We start from the raw sequence: 22,187 nt of genomic DNA, 5'->3' as shown, positions 1-22,187 counted from the left end.
CAGTTTAGTTCTCAAGTCTTTATTTTTTTTTTATACACATCTACATATTTACAGGTATTTTGTTTTTCACCCCTTAGATGCGGGGAACGTATAAACACTACACACATAACCGACAACACAAAGCACCCCACACTTACACAAACTCAAAAAAAATCACCATTTTCTCTCCATACTATCTTCACATCAATCGCAAAAAGTAAATCACTCATCTCACTAACGCGCAAGTCAAAGCAACCCACACAAGTACACACACATGGGCTACCACATACATTCACTTTTGACAAAAGGACATACAGCTTCACTCCACACACGTCAGTAAAAATGGCCTCTCTCATGCTCGTACCAACACACAGAGGCTCTCAATCAGAATCATTACACTCTCGTTCCTCCTCATCTTTGTCATTCTCCAACTCCTCCATCATGTCCCGCCGGTAGCATTCCCAGCTCCTCCTGCTGTACGAGTGCTCTTCACTCCAGAAACCTGGAGAGAATAATACACTTAATATATGAGGAGATCACAGCAGCTGAAGTCACAATATTATGCTTTTTTAGAATCATGACATATGTTGTGTTATAACAGCCAATATTAAGTCAAATCAACTGCAAACTATGCTTTAATAAGAAGCTATTTGCTTTGCTTTTTGATTTCTAAAAAATAAATCTAGAGCAAAATTAACCTTTAAAAAAAACCTTGAAAAATAAAGGGCCTGAAAGAAACAAATATAAGAGCTTAGATGTATGACCTCCATAACGCTCTTCTGCATCACTGTCATCCTCACTGCTCTCATCTGGGTATTCATTTCTCCAGTTGGTTTCAGCGTTCTCATCATCCTCATCTTCATACACGTCTTCCTCCCAGGCCACTTCATCAGGGACCTGAGTATTTGAAGAGAGGGAAAAAGAGACAAATGAAATCAAAGTAAAAACAAAGGTTATCATTAGAATTTATTAATACTAAAACTATAAAAAAGGCATCTGTTAATTGAAACAATGCTGAAATATAACCATTTAAATATTAGATGATTGAAAAATTGTAATGTTGCTTGCAAACTAACTTTAAGATGAAGCACTAAAATCGCTATCTGGAAATGAACACTAAATGTCAACTAAAACTAAATTAAAAGTACATTTAATATAAAACTAATTATGACCAAAGCACCTATCATACTAAAAAAAAAAAAAAAAAAATAAAATAAAAAAAAAAAAAAAAAAAAAGTAAATAAAAAAACATAAAAAAAAAAAACAACAAAACAGTACAAACTATTATCTAAAACGTCACACCAACTAACCAGCTCTCCCTCTTGTGTATAGGGTCTGACAGACAGAATGTCTTGGATCCAGCCCGGTGTGACCGTCTCCTGGTAGTACAAGTCATACACGTAATCATCCTCTTTCTCTCGATGTTCAGTACCGAGCCCATCTCCCGACACGCTCAGCTTCTCACGAATCATCTTCACAGAGTTACAAAGGATTGTCTCCGGGTCAGACACAGTCTGGCGAAAATAACAAGTATATTTTAATAAAGAGATTAAAAAGTATGCTTTTGGAGACAAATGTAAATTGTGCATACATATTTCTTCCATGAGTTGGAGTGATTGGTAAAGAAAAACGTAGCCAAAATGTACATTCAATATATGAAAAGTGTTCAAGACTAATACTGCATAATGTAGGCCTTACCTTAACAGGCATTTTGACACCCTCCTCCTCATGCACAATGTCAAACACCTGCACTTCTCCCAAAGACAGGCCGTCACGGCTCTCTGTTTGGCTGTCATCGCTCTCCTCTCCTCCTCTTGCAGGAGTGGGCTCTGTCGGCAGTCCGGTCCGGTGGCTGGACAGGATCCGGTACCGTTCCTCTCGCCTCGTGCTCCATTTGACACTGCGCAGATCACCAATGATCCTCTGAGCGCTTCCTTGTGATGGCCGCAAGGCATGATGAGCCAGACGTGGGCGAGCCATAGCCTCACGGACATGTGGCTGTACCGGAGCGTCCTGTAAAGAGAATTGATACATACATGAGACTACAACAGCAAATGACAAGAAAACAGACACATAAACCACCAAAACAAGAGATTTTTTAATAGGCGTTTTGACGTGCGCTCGCGAGTCGTGACGTCATAACGCATCATCATGACCACCGAAAACAATACAGTGCGTTTCTCCTGATTAGTCACCTGCGACACCACGGTGGCCACCCTCTATCTTGGGCTCCTGTACATCCCATCAACACCCCTCCCTGGGCTGACCCCTTCCCCTCCTCACCTATCCGCACACATCCCATCAGCAGCGACACCCCAGCAGCAGCGCGTCCGCCGGATCGGTGCCTCTCTTCCTCTTCACCCGCAGAATGGTCGTGCTCGGGTCCATTTCGGGTATGCTGTGTCACCAGAGAGTGATTTCAGATGACAGACTAACAAGTACACAAGCCTGCCAATGACAACAACAACCTGCGCTGTAGCCTTTCTTTCTTCCTTTTCACTCGTTTTTTCTCCTTTGGCGGTTTTCTCTTCCGTGAACGTCACATCACGGAACTGTAGCGCCTCGCTGCGGCGTGGAGTTCCTTAAACGTTTATGCGCTTCCCCATATTGTTACAATTAACCGCCTGCAGAGGTCGCGGTTTAATTGGGTTTAATTAAAGCGAAAAGAGGCCAATTGAAATACTTGGATCAGCTACTGTTTTTGTTTATTATGGACTATGGATTTTTAAAACAACTTAACTAAGCAATTTAGCATAAGCATAATATATATTCTCTTAAATTAAAGGGACGTTTCTGTCCCTTTGTAACATGCTTTAACTTAAATTTTAAGTAGGGCTATATGCCTATATTATAATAATAATTTAAAAATGTTAATAACATTTCATAACGACAGAATTTTTTTTCATCACGGTATACATTCCATTTTATTTGTTTTTTATTTATAATATCAAAATGAACCGACTGCTAGCTAACCTTTTCTCCCCAAAGTTAGAGAAAATAATTACTATCAACCACAAAGAAAAGAAAAGAAAAGAAAAGAAAAGAAAAGAAAAGTAAAGAAAAGAAAAGAAAAGAAAAGAAAAGAAAAGAAAAATAAAGAATTCCCGTGGCCGAACAAGGCCATGACCAAATATTTATAAAAATAAATTTTATAGTTTAATGAAACATACTTTCAAGAAATAGTCACGCCTTAATGGAAGAATCATCAACCATACGGTAAATGAAACTGTGTAGTTTTAAGGTAGACCACACAAATGCTTACAGTATAAACTGCTATAATGCTATAATATAATTCACTATAATGTACTACAAATTAATGTTTTACGAGGGAATGTGCTATGTTTAGCTTAATCCTGAGTTTGTAAATCTATTATATCGCACTTTTCTTGCCCCCTTTCTATTCTGGGACATTAAAATCGATTCAGTCCGGACTGCATGGGCTCTTGGAGATCAATAAAAGGAACACTTCTGTGTGAATGCGCTCACACCCCCATCCCCCGACACACACAGGATCATGGAGAGAGACAGAAAAGGCTCTCTTTCACACACACACACACACACACACACACACACACACACACACACACACACATGCTCACACGCGCGCGCACTCACTTGGACACATCTTCTGTTGAAGCGTGAATCCACTGACAAAGTGCGGATGAAAATGAGAGGGACACTCGTGTTAGAGTAAAAGCGTGTTTTTGACTTCGACCCTAAACTCTGAACCGATCACCATGGGAGCTGTTTGGACTGCACGGCTCCTCTGTTTGTTTTTGCTCTTGTTAAATACTCGCCAAAGCGCCGCACTCCCTCACAACACTGGTAAGAGTCTTCACTTTGTTACGCGCAATGCTCTACACACGCAATTTCAATTTGCACGTTTGTTTACCTCCCTTTATTTGCATACCATTTGTTCTTCTGCTTTCCGTCAGAATTAAACAGATATTTTAATATGCGTTACTATTTTTCCTGACATTTCATCTTTGCTGACTTTTTGAGTATCAATTTAGCCTATATTTACCTATATTTATAGCCTGTAATTACTACAGTTGAAAAAATAGAAAATTATATACAAAAAAAACCACAAAAATATACACGCTTTTCACATTCGCTATAATACCACACTGCAGTGTGAAGTCAGCAATGTTTGCAGTGAAGTCTCGTGTTGTATTTTTGTGATACACAGATTCAGATCAGTGTGCAGACGGAAGCGATGCCTGTCACATTGATGCTATTTGTCAAAATACCCCAACTTCATACAAGTGCACTTGTAAAACAGGCTTTAAAGGGGACGGGAAACATTGTGAAGGTAACAGCTCCCACTATACTCAATTAAACAAAACATCACCTACCAATTAATCTATAAAAGTCACACTACTCAAATAATTCAAACAAGCATTGTACACACAGTGTTTCAATTATTCATTTTTTAGGAGTTTATTTTTGTTGCATGCTTACTTTCTTTCATATTAGTTATTAACATTTTAAAAGTGTTTTGTTGTTGTATTGGAAGGGCAGTGCCCCTATAATGCAGAAATTGCAAACATTTATCAGCCTTAATTTCTGTTCCATTTCCTAGACGTTGATGAATGTGATCTGGAATACAATGGCGGCTGTGTACACGAATGTAACAACATACCCGGCAATTACCGCTGTACTTGCCTTGATGGGTTTCATTTGGCACATGATGGACACAACTGTCTCGGTAAGTACAAATTCACAAAGAAATCACTTATACACGTGTGAAAGGTAAAAATGAATGATTGTATGGAATGAGTTATTCCCACTACATCCTACAAGTGCTTTAGAACACAATTCACTCATTTCCACTGAGTATGTTTGTTCTAGAAAATAACCAAATCTAATCAAATGAAGTTGTTGTGGTATATATGGAAATGTGCTATTTTGTGACGTCATTATCAGTGCTTTAACACACTCTGTCTCTAGATGTGGATGAATGTATCTTCAACAATGGTGGCTGTCAGCATGTATGTGTCAACTCCATGGGAAGCTATGAGTGCCGCTGCAAGGAAGGCTTTTTCCTGAGTGACAATCAACACACATGCATCCATCGCTCCGTGGGTGAGCTACTGTCTTTAACAAACCTTTAATGGCTCAGTCTACCGTGTTCACCATCATACTGAACAATGAATATATAATAGGGTCACCATACATCATCTTTTTCCCAGCCTGGATTTCTAAATTGCCTTAAGTGTCTGGATTTTGGCTTTGTTTTTCTATTGTTTTCATACTTGCAGAAGGTAATGTCTGAAATGTAGTTTGACCAGAAGCTTGCAGGCTTTGACATAATCGACCAGTTGTGGTGTGTGAGAAGGTGGGATCTACATAGACCAGGCGAAGCAATGGAAATACGTGTAGATATAATGTATGAGGACTGGAATGTCTATAAGAAAACAGCCAAAATATTTGAGACCATTTAGAAATCCTGACCCCAGGACATGTCAGGGTTAAAGACACCATATGGTCAGTTGTAATGGACATTTTTTTGAACTTGGATTTCAAAAGTGCATCAAAAAAGGCTTGTTTTGTGTATTTGCAGAGGTGTCAGTGTGCTAAGTCAGGGGTAAGTGCAAAGGAAAGCCAGTCTAATTTCTAAAAGTTCTCACATAAGTTCATGATTGACAGCAGAATGGCGAATGACAGCTTTTAAGTAGTGTTCCCTCTCCGGGGCATTATCTATAGCCGTTCAGTTCCAAAGGGCCCATGCTGTGGGAAAGGGAGCCCCATATTCATAGGAACAAAACAAGTTAATAACTGCAACACTCAGGGCTTTGTGGCCTGTGTCATAGATGAGAATAAAAAACCTTTTTATGTGTCTGTAGCTTCTCAGCTGTGAGTATTGTGTCCTCCTCGGTAAATTGAGCTAAGGTTTGCAAGGCTTTCCACCCCATTTGCTTTCTCTGGGTAAACTTGCTAAATCCTATCAGCACATCCACTGAGCTGCAGAGTGAATGGGAGGAAACCGGCCCTCTACACTGACCCATAGACCCGCTATTGATGTCAGGTCAGGGTGTGTGGAAGTAAATGGCATTGAATTTGAAAATAATTGTAACAACAGGTACCCCAAGTGTTTGGATATCCCACCCCCCGAATCACAAACCCCTAATATTAATTCCTCATACCTTAAACTATTTAGTAATGTAAGAAACTAATAACAAATATAAAGATTAACTAATGTAGCCATTAACTTTATTAGGGATGTATAGTCCACACCGAAATACTTTGAAAAAACAAAGAGCTGCACAGGGTTTATGTCTTAATTGGCGTTGAATGTTGATCAAATCAATTTATTTTCCTTTCACTATTATGCTTATTTTTTTAAAATCTGCATAAAAGTAATGCGATTATTTTATTATGTATACCCTATAAATAAAATAGAACATATTTGATATTAGGGATTGTTCACCAAAAAAAAAAAGCTCACTCATGTCATTCCAAATATTTATTACTCTACAAAACTCATAAATTACCAGCATTCTTCAAAATATCTTCTTTTGTGTTCCACATAAAAAAGGTCGCCAAAACTGTTTGGTTACCAGCATTCTTCAAAATATCTTCTTTTGTGTTCCACAGAAGAAAGAAAGTCAAAAGTTTGGACTGACATGATGGTGAGTAAATCATGGGAGTATTTTTATTTTTGGGAGAACTATCCCTCCATTATGCCATTAAAGGAATATCCAATTAAATACAAACTGAGGGTTGGTAATCAACAGCATGACATAGATGCTGTAGATAGAGCTTAATTTATATTTATCCCCAAATATTTCTTTAAAATATCAGTACATTTATGAAATACCAAAACAAAGTGTTTCAGGCTCTCTGATTGTATCTCTTCTTCACAAGGCCTGAGCTGCATGAACAAAGAACATGGCTGTGCTCACATCTGTAAGGAAACACCCAAAGGTGGCGTGGCCTGTGAGTGCCGGCCGGGTTTCGAGCTGGCCAAGAACCAGCGGGGCTGCATCCGTATGTGTGAATGGCATTTCTGACCCACCATTAAGATGAGAAATACCACATGACGACTCACTGGAGCTGTTGATGTGATGCTGTTTGTGTCTTCTGTTGCATAGTGACCTGTAATCATGGCAACGGGGGCTGCCATCACATCTGTGAGGACACCGAGCAGGGGCCCATCTGCAGGTGTCACGTCAGGTACACCCTGCACACAGATGGCAGAACCTGTGTAGGTAAGGCTGCTTTACTAGTTCGAAAGCTTTTGTCCCAAAACACTTCTCCAGCTAGTGTTTATCAAGATCTCTTGGCAAGTATTTTAAGATGATCTATAATTTATCTACTTATGTGCAAAGGTAGTGAAAGAGATCTCTCATTCAGACACAAACACACACTCTATCTGATAATGAGGAAGTACAGCTGGAGCCTGCAGGCTGTGTGTGTGGGGTCTGCATTTATTGTTGTCTCTCTCTGTGTTCTGTCAGCATTGTCCGTGATTTTGCTTCTGCTCTTCTTGATTGTCCTGAAGCATAGAACATGACGACCTTTATTTATCTGCGAACACTACAACACAGCGCCACAGTGGTTAGGACAGAGTCATTCAGTCAGGGAGGTCTCTTTGCCTGGGATTGTTTGCTGTTGTAGATGTTTTTTGTTTATGAAAAGGTGTACTTATCGGTGTGGTTTGTTTTTTAGGTCAGATTGCACTAGATGATTTGATGATTGCACTGTGTGATGATGCCAGTGAAAAAACATTGCAGCAAAATGTGATAAACTGTCTCCTGTTCAAGATGCAGTTGATAACTGCTCCTGCATTATTCAGTGTCATGCACCGTACATATAAATGTTTTCATTTAGTGGACACGTTCATTCAAAATCATTCGTTTCAAATAAGCCAACAACATTTGTAATATGCATGTATTTACTTATAGAATAATTTATATTATATATATATATATATAAACACTAGTGTTCAAAAGGTTGGGGTCAGAAGATTTTTTTAGTGTTTTATTTTTAAAATTATTAAAATTTGAAAGTCTCTTATGCTCACTAACAAAAAAAAAACAATAATAAAAAAAACAATGACAATTACAATCTTTTTCAATTTTTCTCTTATGATAACTTTAATCCATACTTTCACATGAAAAATCACAAAAAAATATAAAATTAATATTCTTATTAGGTGCTCAAGTAACATTTCGGTAAAAAATAAGCCACCCATTAACAAATTAATTCATACCATATGAAAAAAAATTACCTAAGGGTCAATTTTTATAAAAATTAATAAATAAAACAATCAATAAATAAGCTTTCCATTGATGTATGGTTTGTTAGGATAGGACAATATCTGGCCGAGATACAACCATTTGAAAATCTGAAATCTGAGGTTGCAAAAAAAACAAAACAAAAAAAATATTGAGAAAATCTACTTTAAAGATGTCCAAATGAAGTCCTTAGCAATGCATACTACTAAATAATCAAAAATTAATTTTTTATATATTTACGGTAGGAAATGTACAAAATATCTTCATGGAACATGATCTTTTCTTGTTATCCTAATGATTTTTGGCATAAATTTTGTGGTCCAGAGTCACATATGTATAATATTGATTATTTATTGCTACAAATATACCCATGTGACTTATGACTGGTTTTGTGGTCCAGAGTCACATATGTATAATATTGATTATAAGTAGGTAGTATTATGATTTTGTTTAAAAACTACAGAAACTATAACGTAAGGTATATATTGTTCTCATGCTCTGTTGTGTCTGTCTTTTTTAGAAAAGGATGAAATGGCCCCCACCACCCCTGATCACAATGCCACGTCCTTGGCTGAGGTAGACAAACGAGTTAAGCGTCGACTGCTTATGGGTAAAAAAAAACCAACAAAAAACAATACATAAACAAACAAATCAAAAATATGCAAGCACATACACAGACAAAGAAAAGCAAAACATATCATTTCATCTAAACAAAACCAAGAAGTATTGTGTTAAGCTGTAGTGCATGTATTTAGAAGCGTATAGCCTGGCCAGGCTAAGCATTCCAGAGTCTTTTAGGTAAACTGTGAAATGACTGGAGACCCACACGTCACCACCTCTGATTTCTCCCTTGTAAAATATGTCCTGGTGATAGAGTGGTACATTTCACATGTTATTCTCTCATGCAGAGAGAGACAGGGACTGGGGATGTTTAGCGTACAGTGCTGAGTGTTGTATTTGTCTCTGCCAAGTGCCAACTCATATTTACACAGCACGCCGCACATGGCCTCTCTGCCCTTGGCCTTCTACATCTGTGGAGTATGATATAGAGAAATAGACTTCCTTGCACAAACTGTTAAAATATTAATGAACTGATTGATTTTGCAATGACTGATCAACTGATCAATGATCAACCTGAGGCTTTCTCTCTCAGTCCTGCCCTTTGTAACTTGTTGCGTCTTTCTTTTATATGCTCTTCAGAGACATGTGCGTTGAAAAACGGAGGCTGTGACAGCACCTGCAAGGACACATCCACAGGTGTACGCTGCAGCTGCCCAGTAGGATTTACTCTCCAACCTAATGGCAAATCCTGCAAAGGTCTGAATCAACATTTTTCACGATATTCCTTTACACACCAATTATATTAGCTTCTATTATAAAAAACACAAAAAAAACACTTAATAAACAACATCACACCACAAACAAAAAAAAAAAAATACAACACTACCATTCACAAGTTTGGGGTCATCAAATTAATATGTTCATTCAGAAAAGAACCATAAGTTAAAAAAATTTAACAAAAGACATCTTACAAAACATTTCTGTATCAAACTTCATATAAATATGCACCAACATAAAAAATAACTACATCAAAAATAAGTACTTATTGTGTTCATATTGTATTGCTAAACACTTTTGCTGCTATTGATGTGGGATAGGGGTAAGGTTAGGGACAGGTTTGGTGGTTTGGAAAGGTTTAAGGGTGGGTTAAGGTGTAAGAGATGGGTCAACAGTGTAATTATAAATGTAATTACAAAAATTAATTACACATGTAATTACATGCAGGTATTTTTTTAAAAATAGAAGTACAATGTAAAACATGTATGTACACAATAAGTACACGGTACCAAATGATTAATATAAATGTAAGTACATAGTAGTTAAGGCCACTTAATTTAAAGTGGGACCAATTTCTGTTCCAAATAATTGCTGCACTTTTGAAGTTTCTATTCATCCAAGAATCATTCAAATAAATGTATCACAGTTATCACAAAATCAGCATATTAGAATAATTCTGAAAAATCACATCACACTAAAGACTGGAGTAATGGCTATGCAAAATTCAGCATTACATTCATCCATCACAGGAATAAATTATATTTTAAAATTTATTAAAATAGAAAATGGTTGTTTTAATTTGTAGTAATATTTCAGAATTTTACAGTTTTTATTGAAAAAATACATTTAATCTTGGTGAGCAAAAGACTTAAAAAATATATCACAGACCCAAACTTTTGAACAGTAGTTTATATTATATCATATCATGTCATGTTATGAGGGGTTGATAATGTTACAGATAATATTCTTGACATATTTTAGGAGATTCACCCTAGAGCTGATAAGTCCATCTATGTTCTACAGTGTGATTTGGTCCTTCTCTGTCTCTCAGACATTGATGAGTGTGAACTCCATAATGGTGGCTGTGACCACTACTGCAGGAACACCATTGGCAGCTTCGAATGTAACTGTCGAAAAGGCTTCAAACTGCTGACGGACGAGCGTTCGTGCCAGGGTAGGATGCTTTTCTTCTGCTATAGGTCCAACACAACGTAGAGAAGCAACGTGGGGGTTGGTGTTAGTATCTGTGTTTGTAACTAAGCTTGGAGATAAGTCCGGATGGGAGTCTAATGAAGTGTGCCAGTATCAACTTGCAAGATTCCTTTGAAGATCCTTAACACAGACTTAGAGTGAAGTCTTACAAGTACCTTTCCCTGTTATTAATAAAAACAGTTCTTTCAAACTGAATATAAAGCACCTTTCCCTGTTATTAATAAAAACAGGGACTTGATTGATATCTTTCAAACTGAATATGGAGCCTCTGAACAGGAAATGAGAGTGTGTTTGATGTAGGAGCTGTGCAGTTTTCAATTTAAGTTAATTTTGGTTTGATTATAGATATCGACGAGTGCTTTTTTGAGAGGACGTGTGACCACACTTGTGTAAACTCACCTGGTAGCTTCCAGTGTGTATGCAACAAGGGCTACACACTTTATGGGCTTGCCCATTGTGGAGGTAAGGATAAAAACAGCATTTAAAGAAAAAAAAATAATCAGAATTATTACAGATGAAGGGCAACTATATGACTTGTCACTTCCTCCATTCTCAGACATAAACGAATGTAGTTTGAACAATGGAGGATGTGAGCACACCTGCGAAAACACCATGGGAAGCTTTGAGTGCCGCTGTCATGCTGGTTACAGACTGCACTGGAACAAGAAAGACTGTATCGGTAAGATGAGCCTGAGTGACTCTGAATGCTGGATTTCTTTATCTGATGATGTTGGCCTAGATGGAAATCAGTTCTTCATCCCTGGGAGTTAAAAGCAGGAGATACTTTTGTGTTTGTCTATCTGGCTCTCTCTGTCTGTGCTATTACCGAACAAACAGATACCAGGTGCTGTCTAACTCAAATCTCACATGTCGCGTTGTACATTCATATTCTCATCTTGAACATACTGCATTGTTGAGCTTTTGATCTATCTTTCTAACTCATTCCGTCTACCTTCCTCTCGGCATGTATACATAACTTCACATTTAAGCATTGTGATTTTCACATTCAGAGCAGAGGACTCTGCACTAGTGAGGCCACCTGCCAGGCCCACTCTCAACTGCAGTAAGCAGGGAGGGGGTGAGCTCTGCTACCTGACCTGCCAGTCGCAGGTTCATATCAGTAGTGGTGAGTGTTAAAACATTTAGAGATCTTCCTTTGTCTACATGCCAGAGTTTGCTTGGACCTTTTCTGACACCTTCACCTTCATCTGTAGGAGCTGAAGATTCATACACTGTGACCTGTGGCATGCCCCTGTCGTGCCACGCAGGAGGACAGTGGAAAGGGAATGGCTCATATTGCCCAGGTAAATCTATGTGGATGTGCACTGGGTTTGAACTGTTCCAAGCAGTGTATACTGTTTACTACGTAACTAATTATTTTAACTCTCTTAAAATAATTTTCTTTTGTTTAATATTTTTGTTCTCCATTTAAATTTTATAGTTTTAGTTAAAGAAATAGTTCATCCAAAAATGACAATTCTGACAAAAAATACTCACCATTTCATCAAAAAAATTAAATAATTTCTATAATTAATCAACTAGTTCATCCAAAAATGACAATTCTGTCAATAATTACTCACCCTCATGTCGTTCTAAACCCGTAAGACCTTTGTTCATCTTCGGAACACAAAATAAGGTATTTTTGATGAAATCCGAGAGCTTTCTGAGCCTCCGTAGACAGCAATACCACAACCACATCAAAGAAACATAAAAATACTAAAATCAAAAATAGTCCATGTGACATCAGTGGTTCAACCGTAATTTTTTTTTAAAGCTACGAGAAAACTTTTTTTGTGCAAAGAAAATAAAAATAATGCAGAAATAACATGCATGCATTGTGGCACTCTCAATAATGGTGGAGGACTGTCCCAGGAGAGAAGAAATCATTGTATAAAGTCGTTATTTTTGTTTTCTTTGCGCACAAACAGTATTCTTGTAGCTTGTCCTTGTGATGAATATGATGAGTGTATAAGTCACAGTGTTCCTTCCTGTTACAGGTTCTGGAATCAAAACCATTGCTACATTTAAATCTGGACAGGGGAAGTGCAATCTGAAGCGGAGTCAGGAAAATCTTGCACAGAGCTTTAAAACCGCCCTGTCAGGTACTGCTTTTCACTGAAAATATATGCAACTAACTAATAAAGCAGCAATTTGTTTGCACAGGCTTTAAGTCAAAGTCTAAAGCCAACCCATTAATAAAACACTGTGACATGACTACATTTGTCAAACTGTACAACCAAAACAGAAATCACTAGCTTTCTTTTTATTTCCCCTCTATGCAAGTAGACTTAATGGAAATAAAAAGCAAGTGAGTGATGCAGCAAGCCAGACACAGAGATACTTATAATAAAACTAATACTATAATAAAATCATATATTTCACAAGTTTGGTCTGAAATGATTCTGAAAAGAGTCCCACACTCTTCAGCTAAATACTAAGAATCAAAAAAAACTACAGATTCTTTCTGCATACTGAGAAGCAAAAGGGATGTAAGAAAACTAGAGTTGAGCCTGCCTAATCAATAAAGACCCTAAAAACAAAATAAAATCAATAATATCTATTTACTCAGATAAAAGAGCCACCGAGAATGTCCAGTTCAGCTTTGTTAGCCTGCACTGTGCCTCTTCAAGCAGACAGCAACGTAGTCGCCACGGGCGGAAGGCTGGCGAGGAGGAAGGGTCCTCCATTACTGCCCAGTTTGAGCTGGATGTGAACCTGGAGGAGGTAACAGGTTGGTTTTGTGCAATGCATGTTTATGTTTCAATAGAAACCTTAGGCCTCTCACTTCTTGCTCACATCTCTCCCTCTTCCTGCTCCTGTCGCTGTTACTAAAACAAGCCAACAGGTGAAAGTATCTCCTGGTTTAAGATGAAAGTGGGTTTTATATTCGGTAGTGGACAGTGTGCATGAAATGGGATACGGTATCCAGTGTTTCTCTCAGCATAATATTGTGTACTAGATATGGTATCCAGTGTTTCTCTCAGCAGAGGGCTGTGACCGGGCATGTGTTCGACGGCACTCTGAGAAGCGGCTTAGGAAGACTATCCGCACTCTTCGAAAGTCCATTAACCGGGAGCAGTTTCACCTGCACTTCGCTGGATCAGAGTATGAGATGGCCAAGAAACTCGTCCGACCCGCTGACCCACCAGACCACTGCGGCACCGGACAGGTTCTGCTAGACAAGAAATGTGGTCAGTACAAATACACACAACTTACAGTTGCTTGAGGACACAAAATATTTGTTAAGATTCCCATATGTATTCTATTATTTACTTTGCATGTTGGTTGTGCTCCAGGTCACTGATTATGTCTAGTTGGAATGAATCGGTTATATCCGACAGTTTTCCAAATATTGTATATTGTAGAAGTGGATTTGGCATCAGTGCAGGCCAGATGACTGACATATATTAGGTGTTATATTGTATAATATGTATGGTGTGAGAAAGTTGGCATGAGTTTTATTTAAGAGCCAAGACTGGGAAGTGTACTTCAGCATCAACCCCCTACAGCATAATTCCAACCCAACATCAATACTCAATACCATCAAATGTAATATGTGACAGGCGTACTTCAGATCAGCTTGTTACAGCATACGTTCAACTTGGCATCCGTTCCTTTAGCCTCTAGAATAAACATCTCAGAGGGACTGTATGTGAGGCACAACAAACTCTTTGTCTGGAGGACTCATTGTGTTGAACATTATCTCATTGCCTTCATTGTCTTTCACATAAGGCTCTTACAAAGATGTCTTTTTAAGGTGACAGTACTGCTGAGGATGTTTGTCCTCTTTTATAGTGGAAAAGTCCATTATCTTTTACAGGCTCAGTTTCAGCAGTAATGCAGACATCCAAAGTCTCTTTGCTTTTTCAAGGCTGTCATTTGCTGTAAAGACTTCTTTGTAACAGTCTCAGACTCCGAGTGAAATGTTATTGCTCCACTATCACACTTCAACAGCAAACATAATATATCAACAAACGATATGAATTATCAAATCAAAAAATACAATATGTTACCAACAAAATTAAACAAAAAATTTCGCTTTAGTTTGACTTTGGAATAACAAGATCATATTTAAATTTCAAATGCAGTTAGAGACGTTTTTGAAAATGGGATTTCAATAAAATATTGACTTAAAAAACACATTTACATAAACATAAGAAATCAAATGATCTTCTTTCCATGTATTTGGGTCTTAAAGGTTTGGGTCAGCAATTACTTTTTTATATTAATTTAAAATTAGACTGGAATTTTTTATAAAAAAATGAGCTTTTTTATATTAGACCTCTTTAGACAAAATGGATGCTGAAAAAAAGCTTGCCATCACAGAAATGTTAAAGAATTCTGATTGGTAGTATTTAAATTGTAATAATGATTCATAATATTAATGTTTTTACTGTATTTTTGATCAAATAAATGCAGTCTTGGTGAGCATAATAGACAATTTTCAAAAAAAAAAAAAAATGTGCTGAATTCTGATTGGTAGTATTACTGCCCATATACCTTCTGTCTCTACCTGTGTCTATTTTGAAGTAGTTTGGGGAGTTTGCAGTGGTTCTCTCTCTTCTTTGCCTCAGGGGGTGGGGTTTTGAGTGTGTGATCCATTTTAACCGCAGTGGGTTAACTCTCCATTGGAGTATGATAATGGAGGGGAAAATTAAGTAAGAAGACTGGTGACCACTGACCAGCTCCCTCCTCATTGTTTTACAAAGTCCCACAAGTCCAACTTTACAGATCCAAGCTATACATCTACATCTCATTTAACATGCTTGGAAAGCAATGCCAAGTGAAATGTACACACTTGCAATTAAGTAATTAATTGAATCCATGCTGAATATAGGATTGTAAGTTTTGCTCTTTTCACTAAAGCAGGCATATAATTAAGGTACACAGAAGTGTAGTGTCCAAGTGCCATCTTAAATCAAGCTCTAAAAAGAGCTATATTTTTTCCTCCCTGTTCTGGCCTCCCCCACTGGCTTGCCTCACTAAGTGCAGTTAAGCATTTTCAGTTTGCCCACTCCATTGTAAATCCCAGTGGGGCTTGTGCAAGCTTCTAGATTGAGTGGGGAAAATCTGTGCTTTAACACTTTTTTAGAGCTTTACAGACCTACCTTTGCTTTTTAAACCATGAAGAGTGATCAGAACTTATCATGAAATGTATTCTACCTAATTAAAGGAATAGTCCACCCAATAATTAAAATTCTGTCATCATTTAGTCACCCCGATTGACATTCCAGAACTGTATGACTTTCTTTTTACTGCAGAATGAAATTTTTACATTTTGAATATCTCTTTTCTGTGAAATTATATCACTCCACTGACCCACATAATATGGGCAAAAATATTGTTCAAAATATATTTTGTGTTCCACTGAAGAAAGTAAGTGAAAAATGTTTGGAACAACAAGAGGGTGAGTAAATGAATTTAAATTTTTGTGTGAAATTCCATGCTAATTCCTTTTAAGCACACATACATTTTGATATTTGACATGAATTGAACATGTAATCAGACATAACAAAAACACACAATGATGAACTCTATATGAACAGCAAAGCTAAACGGTCACAGGAATAGGAGGAGATTGTGCAAGATTGCCCTGTCAGCTGCCGCTTTCCTCTTGTGTCCATATATGTGCTAAGTTATTGTTTGCTTGTTTGTTTATTCAAGCAAGCAGTTTAAGAGCCAAAGGGGTGTTTTAGAGGGCTGTTTATTCAAGTAAGCAGTTTAATAGCCAAATTCCTCCTTAGGCAGGGCCACTCTGTGTGACCCCAGCCAGTGAGCAGCTCAAGAGAATTGACTTCAGCGACACCATGGGAATCAATTAGCATCAGCAGTTTGGGCCCCTGCCTGATAGGCGCAAGGAGCGATTGGACTCCGCTGAATGGGGGGATTCACAATCCTGACCCCTTTTATTGGGTTCAGCTCCTTACCACTGTGATACCATAGTGTTTGCCTATGTCATCAAACAGGCAAAAGCCGGGGGACTTGAATAGAGGTGAAAGGTCCTTTAAACCTCTTTGGGACCATCAATTCGAGGATTCAATAGAATCATCGCTTTGCATTTGAAAGGCTTCAAGGTTTTTTTCTCTCTCTCTCTCTCTCCATCTCTCACTCTTTTCCTCTCCTCTGTCTTACTCCATCGCTCCTTCAAATAAAAGCCAACTGGGACAATGTGATGGTAGCTCCTCATGGTCATTCAGAATTAACAAAAGAGAGGAAAAAAATGAACTGCTCTTGTGAGAATTACATTTTCTTCTTGGAAATTCGGGCAGTTTGCTGAGGCACACATAATTGCCATGCTGTTTAAGCCGTTGTGGAATTAGCAATTATTACCAAAAATCTCGGGAGTAAGAGGTTTCTCTAAATTCTCCCGAACACTGTCAGTTGGATGTTTGCACAGAGACACTGAGATGAAAGGAACATTTCCAAATTGCCGTACTTACTAGGTTAAAGCACTGAACCGTACTGGTGCATGGCTTATTTCAAGGCACAGTGTGTGTCAAACACTTTTGAAAGCAGCGCTATAAATCAGAGCGGTTTATAAAGTGAACATTAAAAAGACTTTGTTCTGCTTCCTTTAATCAGACATCATAGGTTAATGCGAGGTAATATTCCCCTTGAACGTGTTCAGTAAGGTGAGGGATTGTCTATGTGTGTGAGGGCTGTTTGATGTGGGGGATCAGGCAGCTGTGGAAAGGCTCAGTTCTCTTATTTGTTTGAATTTTTGGCATAGCTGCATCGGGTCGATTTGCAGTGCCCCTTTAGCAGCTTAATGTGAGGCCCCTCTTTTGTGTTCCAAGTTTAGTCTCTGTTTCATCTAATTTCTGACTTTGTTCTGTGCTAGTCAAATGCAGTGTTGGCACATACTATGATGGAGAGCAGGGAAGGTGCTTTCTTTGCCCCCCTGGGACATACCAAGATGAAGAGGGGCAGGTGTCATGCGACGTGTGCCCGGGACCCGAGGGCAAAAAAACCCCAATAACTGCACCATCACTCACCACCACTGAGTTCGGTGTCTGCCAAGAGCTGAGACATACTCGCGAACCCGTTATTACACACTTCCATTGAGGTTGGTGTCCAGAGCAGTGTTGTGTTTGGAGAACAAATGGCACCACCAGGTTTCTGTTTCTGAGGCGCGGTCATCAAAGATAGTGGGTCATCAAAGAAGTAAAATAAATGTGTTTATTATTAACGTTCACTGGATATAAAACACCAAATACAGAGCTACCTATAATAGCATCTACAACAAAGCACAATAAATGTGTTTATTATTAACGTTCACTGGAGTTACATCATCACATACAGTATGTACTTTAGTTGTTGGACTTTTTAGTAGAGCCTAAGTATTGAGTAGTTGGCCTTTTTCAAAAACAAACAAAAACATTAATGAATAAAGAAACATAAAGAAATTACACAAAAGACACAAAAGACTAAAACCAAATAAAAACACATAAAATACATACAGAAAATATTTAAAAATATATACAATTAAAAATTTACATTCATATAATTTATATTATATATAAATATATTTAATATATAAATGTAATTTTTTTCTTAAATATATTCTGTATGTGTGTGTATTTATATATACATAATAAATATACATAGTACACACACGTATATTATGTAAACAAAACTTTTATTTTGGATGCCATTAATTGTTTGACAGCACTAATAGGGACAAATCTCACTATTAACTAGTTGATTATTAGCATGCCTATTAATAACATATTGGCTGTTTATTAGTACTTATAAGTAACTTATAACTATAAATAAATAACCAAAAATAAATAAAAATCAAATTCAAAAGTTTTAATTAACAAATCGTTTAATTTAATACTTTGTTAATTTAAAATAAACCTTAAAATAAAGTGTGACCTAATATTTATTAAAAAATATATTTAGCATAGTAATAATTATCCTTAACATAATACAATTTTCTTATCAGAGAGTTTCAATTTCCTTTGCTGTGCAAGACCACATTTCATCCTGTTATCCATTTATCCTGAGAGATGTCATCCCCCAGATATCTAAGATTGGAAAGAAAGAGTATGAATCACATCCTGTTTTTTGTTTATGCAGTAGGCAGGAAGCATACCTGTATTGATGATAATCTCTCAGGCTCATGGCTAGTTGAGCTTGAGTGTTGGGAGGGGTCATTTCATGCAGTCCTGCAAATCTTCAACTGTCTGATTCATTCACACCAACAAAGAATTCCAGACCTGTCTTGTGTTTGGAGAAAAAAAGGCACCACCATGGTTCTGCTTCTCAGGCGCGGTCATCAAAGATAGCTTACGATGCTGATGCCATCTTCTACTTTCTGCTGATAGACACAACTAAAGGGGCTGTTAGGGTTTGCAACCAATTTAGTGTGGTCACTAGAAGGATGAGAGGAGGCCTGTAGTTTATTAGATAATGAACTTGCATGACATCACTGCAGTTTGCTTTCTTTGGAAGGCAATAAAGTATTCAACTTGGTTTGTCTGGCATTGTCTTAACATTTTTCTGATCCTAGGTCAGTGCCGTCCTGGTCAGTTCTCCCATGATGGCTTTGTCCCCTGTCTGCCCTGCCCACAAGGCACCTATCAGCCTGAAGTCAGCCGAACCTCCTGTTTCCCATGTGGAGGAAGCCTCACAACCAAATATGATGGTTCTGTGTCCTTCCAAGACTGTGAGACTAAACTTTATAATAAAATTAAAAAAATAAACTACACATTAAACTGCTGTTCAAAAGTTTGGGGTCAATAACTATTTACAATTTAATTGTTTTCTTTTTAATGTATTTAGAAATGTAATTTATTCATGTGATGGCAAATGTGAATCTTCAGTCTTCAGTGTCACATGACCTTTCAGAAATAATTCTAATATGTTGATTTGGTGTTCAGAAACATTTCATTTATTATCAGTGTTGAAAACAACTGTGGTTATTAATATTTCTGTGGACGCTTTGATGCATTTCTTGCATCTTTTGTAAGATTATAAATGTCTTTACTGTCACTTTTGATCAATTTAATGGATCACTACTGAAAAAAAAAAACAATTTCTTTCAAAGAAAAAATTAATAAAACACCCATTTTGACAGAAAAAAAAACATCCAAAAACAGCAAAACAACTCTGCTGGGGGGAAAAAAAAACAGCCTAAACCAGCCTAAATTTTAGGTGGTTTGCAACTCTTTTTAACTGGTCAGGCTGGGACAACAGTTAAAATCAGTTTTATAAGCAGATTTAAAGAAGGGTATTATCTTAAATTGTTAAATTCTTTTATGTTTAAGACAGAAATGCTGATTTCAGAACTGATTTTGTTGTTCCTACAGTTCAGTGCTCCCCAGGGCATTACTATAATACCAGCACCCACCGTTGTATCCGTTGCCCCATTGGAGCCTATCAGATGGAGTTTGGCCAAAACTACTGCATTGCCTGCCCTGGAAACACTACTACTTACAAAAATAAATCCAAAAAAAAAAAACATTCCAAAATTAAGTCCAATTTAAAAAAAAAAATTATAATTTATACATTCAATAAAAAAACAAAATAAGGGGATTATTCTTTCAAATGAGCCTATCCTTTTCGCATTAGAAAAAATATTTAAGTTATCTGTATAGTCTATCCTAAGTGGTTTAAATTTGTTCCTGCCAGACAGACACTGTGGAGGAGAGCTGGGAGAATTCACCGGCTATATCGAATCCCCCAACTACCCTGGAAACTACCCAGCCAACATCGAGTGCACCTGGACCATCACCCCTCCTCCAAAGCGCAGAATCCTCATTGTGGTACCCGAGATCTACCTTCCTATTGAAGACGAGTGTGGGGACTATTTGGTCATGCGGAAGAGCTGTGAGTGTTACAAGGCTGTGATCTGCTGTTGAATGCATTGACTCAGCAGAGTGATTGTGAATACACATGTGAGGAAATGGGGGGAGGAGCCCCATCGATAGGCTCATTAGTGCTCTCCTTCATCTCTTGGGGCTCGAATAAGCCACTGAAGAGGTCTTTAGAAGTTTCTTTACTGTTCCCACAGCTCTGCCCAATTCAGTGACGACTTATGAGACGTGCCAGACCTATGAGCGACCAATAGCCTTCACCTCCCGCTCCAAGAAACTCTGGATCCAGTTCCGCTCTAATGAAGGAAACAGTGGAAAAGGCTTCAAATAACAAAATATAACGAAAAATGCATAGAATATGAATTTCTAACATATTTATAATATATTAAAATATTTCAAATATATGTATACTAATTATATGCTGTCTATTGTGCGTCTTTTAGAGGACTACCAGGAGCTCATTGAGGACATTGTTAGGGATGGAAGGTTATATGCCTCTGAGAATCATCAAGAAATTCTTAAGGTATAGTGCATCATTTTATCTTTTTTTCTCTACATCCCAAAAAACAGACAAAACCTCCACAACACGGGAAAACAGATTTTAAGTAATTAATGTGAGGCAAGTACTAAAATCAAGAGGTTTGCAGTTGCAGATCCCAGTAGGAAAAAAACAGACAATAGTGCCACCCTGTGGAAGATGGGAAAATATACTGTACTGGTGTTTTGTAATTGACTTAAAGTCCATTTATGTTTTCTAATGAACTTTACAGGACAAGAAGCTTCTGAAAGCCCTGTTTGATGTCCTGGCCCATCCACAAAACTTCTTCAACTACACTGCACAAGAGTCTAGAGAAATGTTTCCAAAATCATTTATCAGATTTCTCCGCTCCAAAGTTTTGAGATTCCTACGCCCCTGAATTTTGTGAAATAATCTTGTATGGAATAAATATTTGGTGCTCCAGAGAATTTTTAAATGACTGACCTGGAACAAACATTCCTGAATGTTCTTGGCCGCCTACACACTTGCGGATTCAAGAAGACTTCTTGGACCTGATGAGATGAGAGCTCACAAGAAACTTTCCTAAATACGTCATTGGAATTTTTTCTCCTGAAGAAAATGAACTGTTTTTCCAGTGAATGGATTTATTGCTGCCCTTCTATTCTAAAATGAACTGCCACCCCTGAAGAAAATGATCCTTCCAGTTTCATTCCTTTATTGCCCAGAAACTACTTTATAAAAAAAAAATAATCACATCATAAATTATAGGTCATTTCACAAAATGTGCCTTTTTTTTTGTGAAAATATGTTATAGATTATAGGTCATTTCACAAAATGTGCCTTTTCTATATTGTACCATCAAAATATGAAACTTCAGACAACTACTAAGTCATTTTTGCAAGTTTGAATGTGTTGTACATTATGTAAAAAAAATTAGCATCAGCTCTCATGTTACTATATTGTACAGAATTTTCCTATATTGATCACTTATCAGTTTCTCTGCATTCACTTCTATCACACTTGTACTGGTTAGACATTATGGTCATTTGATATATCACTTATCAGTTTCTCTGCATTCACTTCTATCACACTTCTATT

The 22,187-nt window shown here is 37.5% G+C and overlaps 2 protein-coding genes across 2 annotated transcripts; one reads left to right on the top strand and one right to left on the bottom strand.

The window, feature by feature from the left end:
* Positions 1–3: 3 nt before the first annotated feature.
* Positions 4–2,508, bottom strand: slc7a6os (solute carrier family 7 member 6 opposite strand). Its single transcript, XM_019070382.2, is given in 6 exon segments — positions 4–481; positions 744–876; positions 1,290–1,493; positions 1,678–1,992; positions 2,175–2,196; positions 2,198–2,508. Coding segments are annotated over 6 exon segments (966 nt in total). The 5' UTR covers positions 2,368–2,508; the 3' UTR covers positions 4–359.
* Positions 2,509–3,578: 1,070 nt separating this feature from the next.
* scube2 (signal peptide, CUB domain, EGF-like 2) lies at positions 3,579–21,810 on the top strand. Its single transcript, XM_042727552.1, is given in 23 exon segments — positions 3,579–3,804; positions 4,169–4,291; positions 4,562–4,687; positions 4,930–5,064; positions 6,844–6,969; positions 7,074–7,190; positions 8,740–8,829; positions 9,420–9,536; positions 10,609–10,731; positions 11,115–11,231; positions 11,326–11,448; positions 11,782–11,895; positions 11,984–12,073; positions 12,767–12,871; positions 13,339–13,500; positions 13,754–13,960; positions 17,611–17,778; positions 19,285–19,450; positions 20,082–20,249; positions 20,410–20,603; positions 20,788–20,922; positions 21,016–21,113; positions 21,361–21,810. Coding segments are annotated over 23 exon segments (3,039 nt in total). The 5' UTR covers positions 3,579–3,716; the 3' UTR covers positions 21,508–21,810.
* The last annotated feature ends 377 nt before the right edge of the window (positions 21,811–22,187 follow it).

The sequence above is a fragment of the Cyprinus carpio genome, chromosome B7 (assembly GCF_018340385.1).
Source record: "Cyprinus carpio isolate SPL01 chromosome B7, ASM1834038v1, whole genome shotgun sequence".
Lineage (NCBI taxonomy): Eukaryota > Metazoa > Chordata > Actinopteri > Cypriniformes > Cyprinidae > Cyprinus > Cyprinus carpio.
The sequence above is the reverse complement of the archived record's forward strand: the minus strand, read 5'-3'. Positions and strand labels throughout refer to the sequence as shown.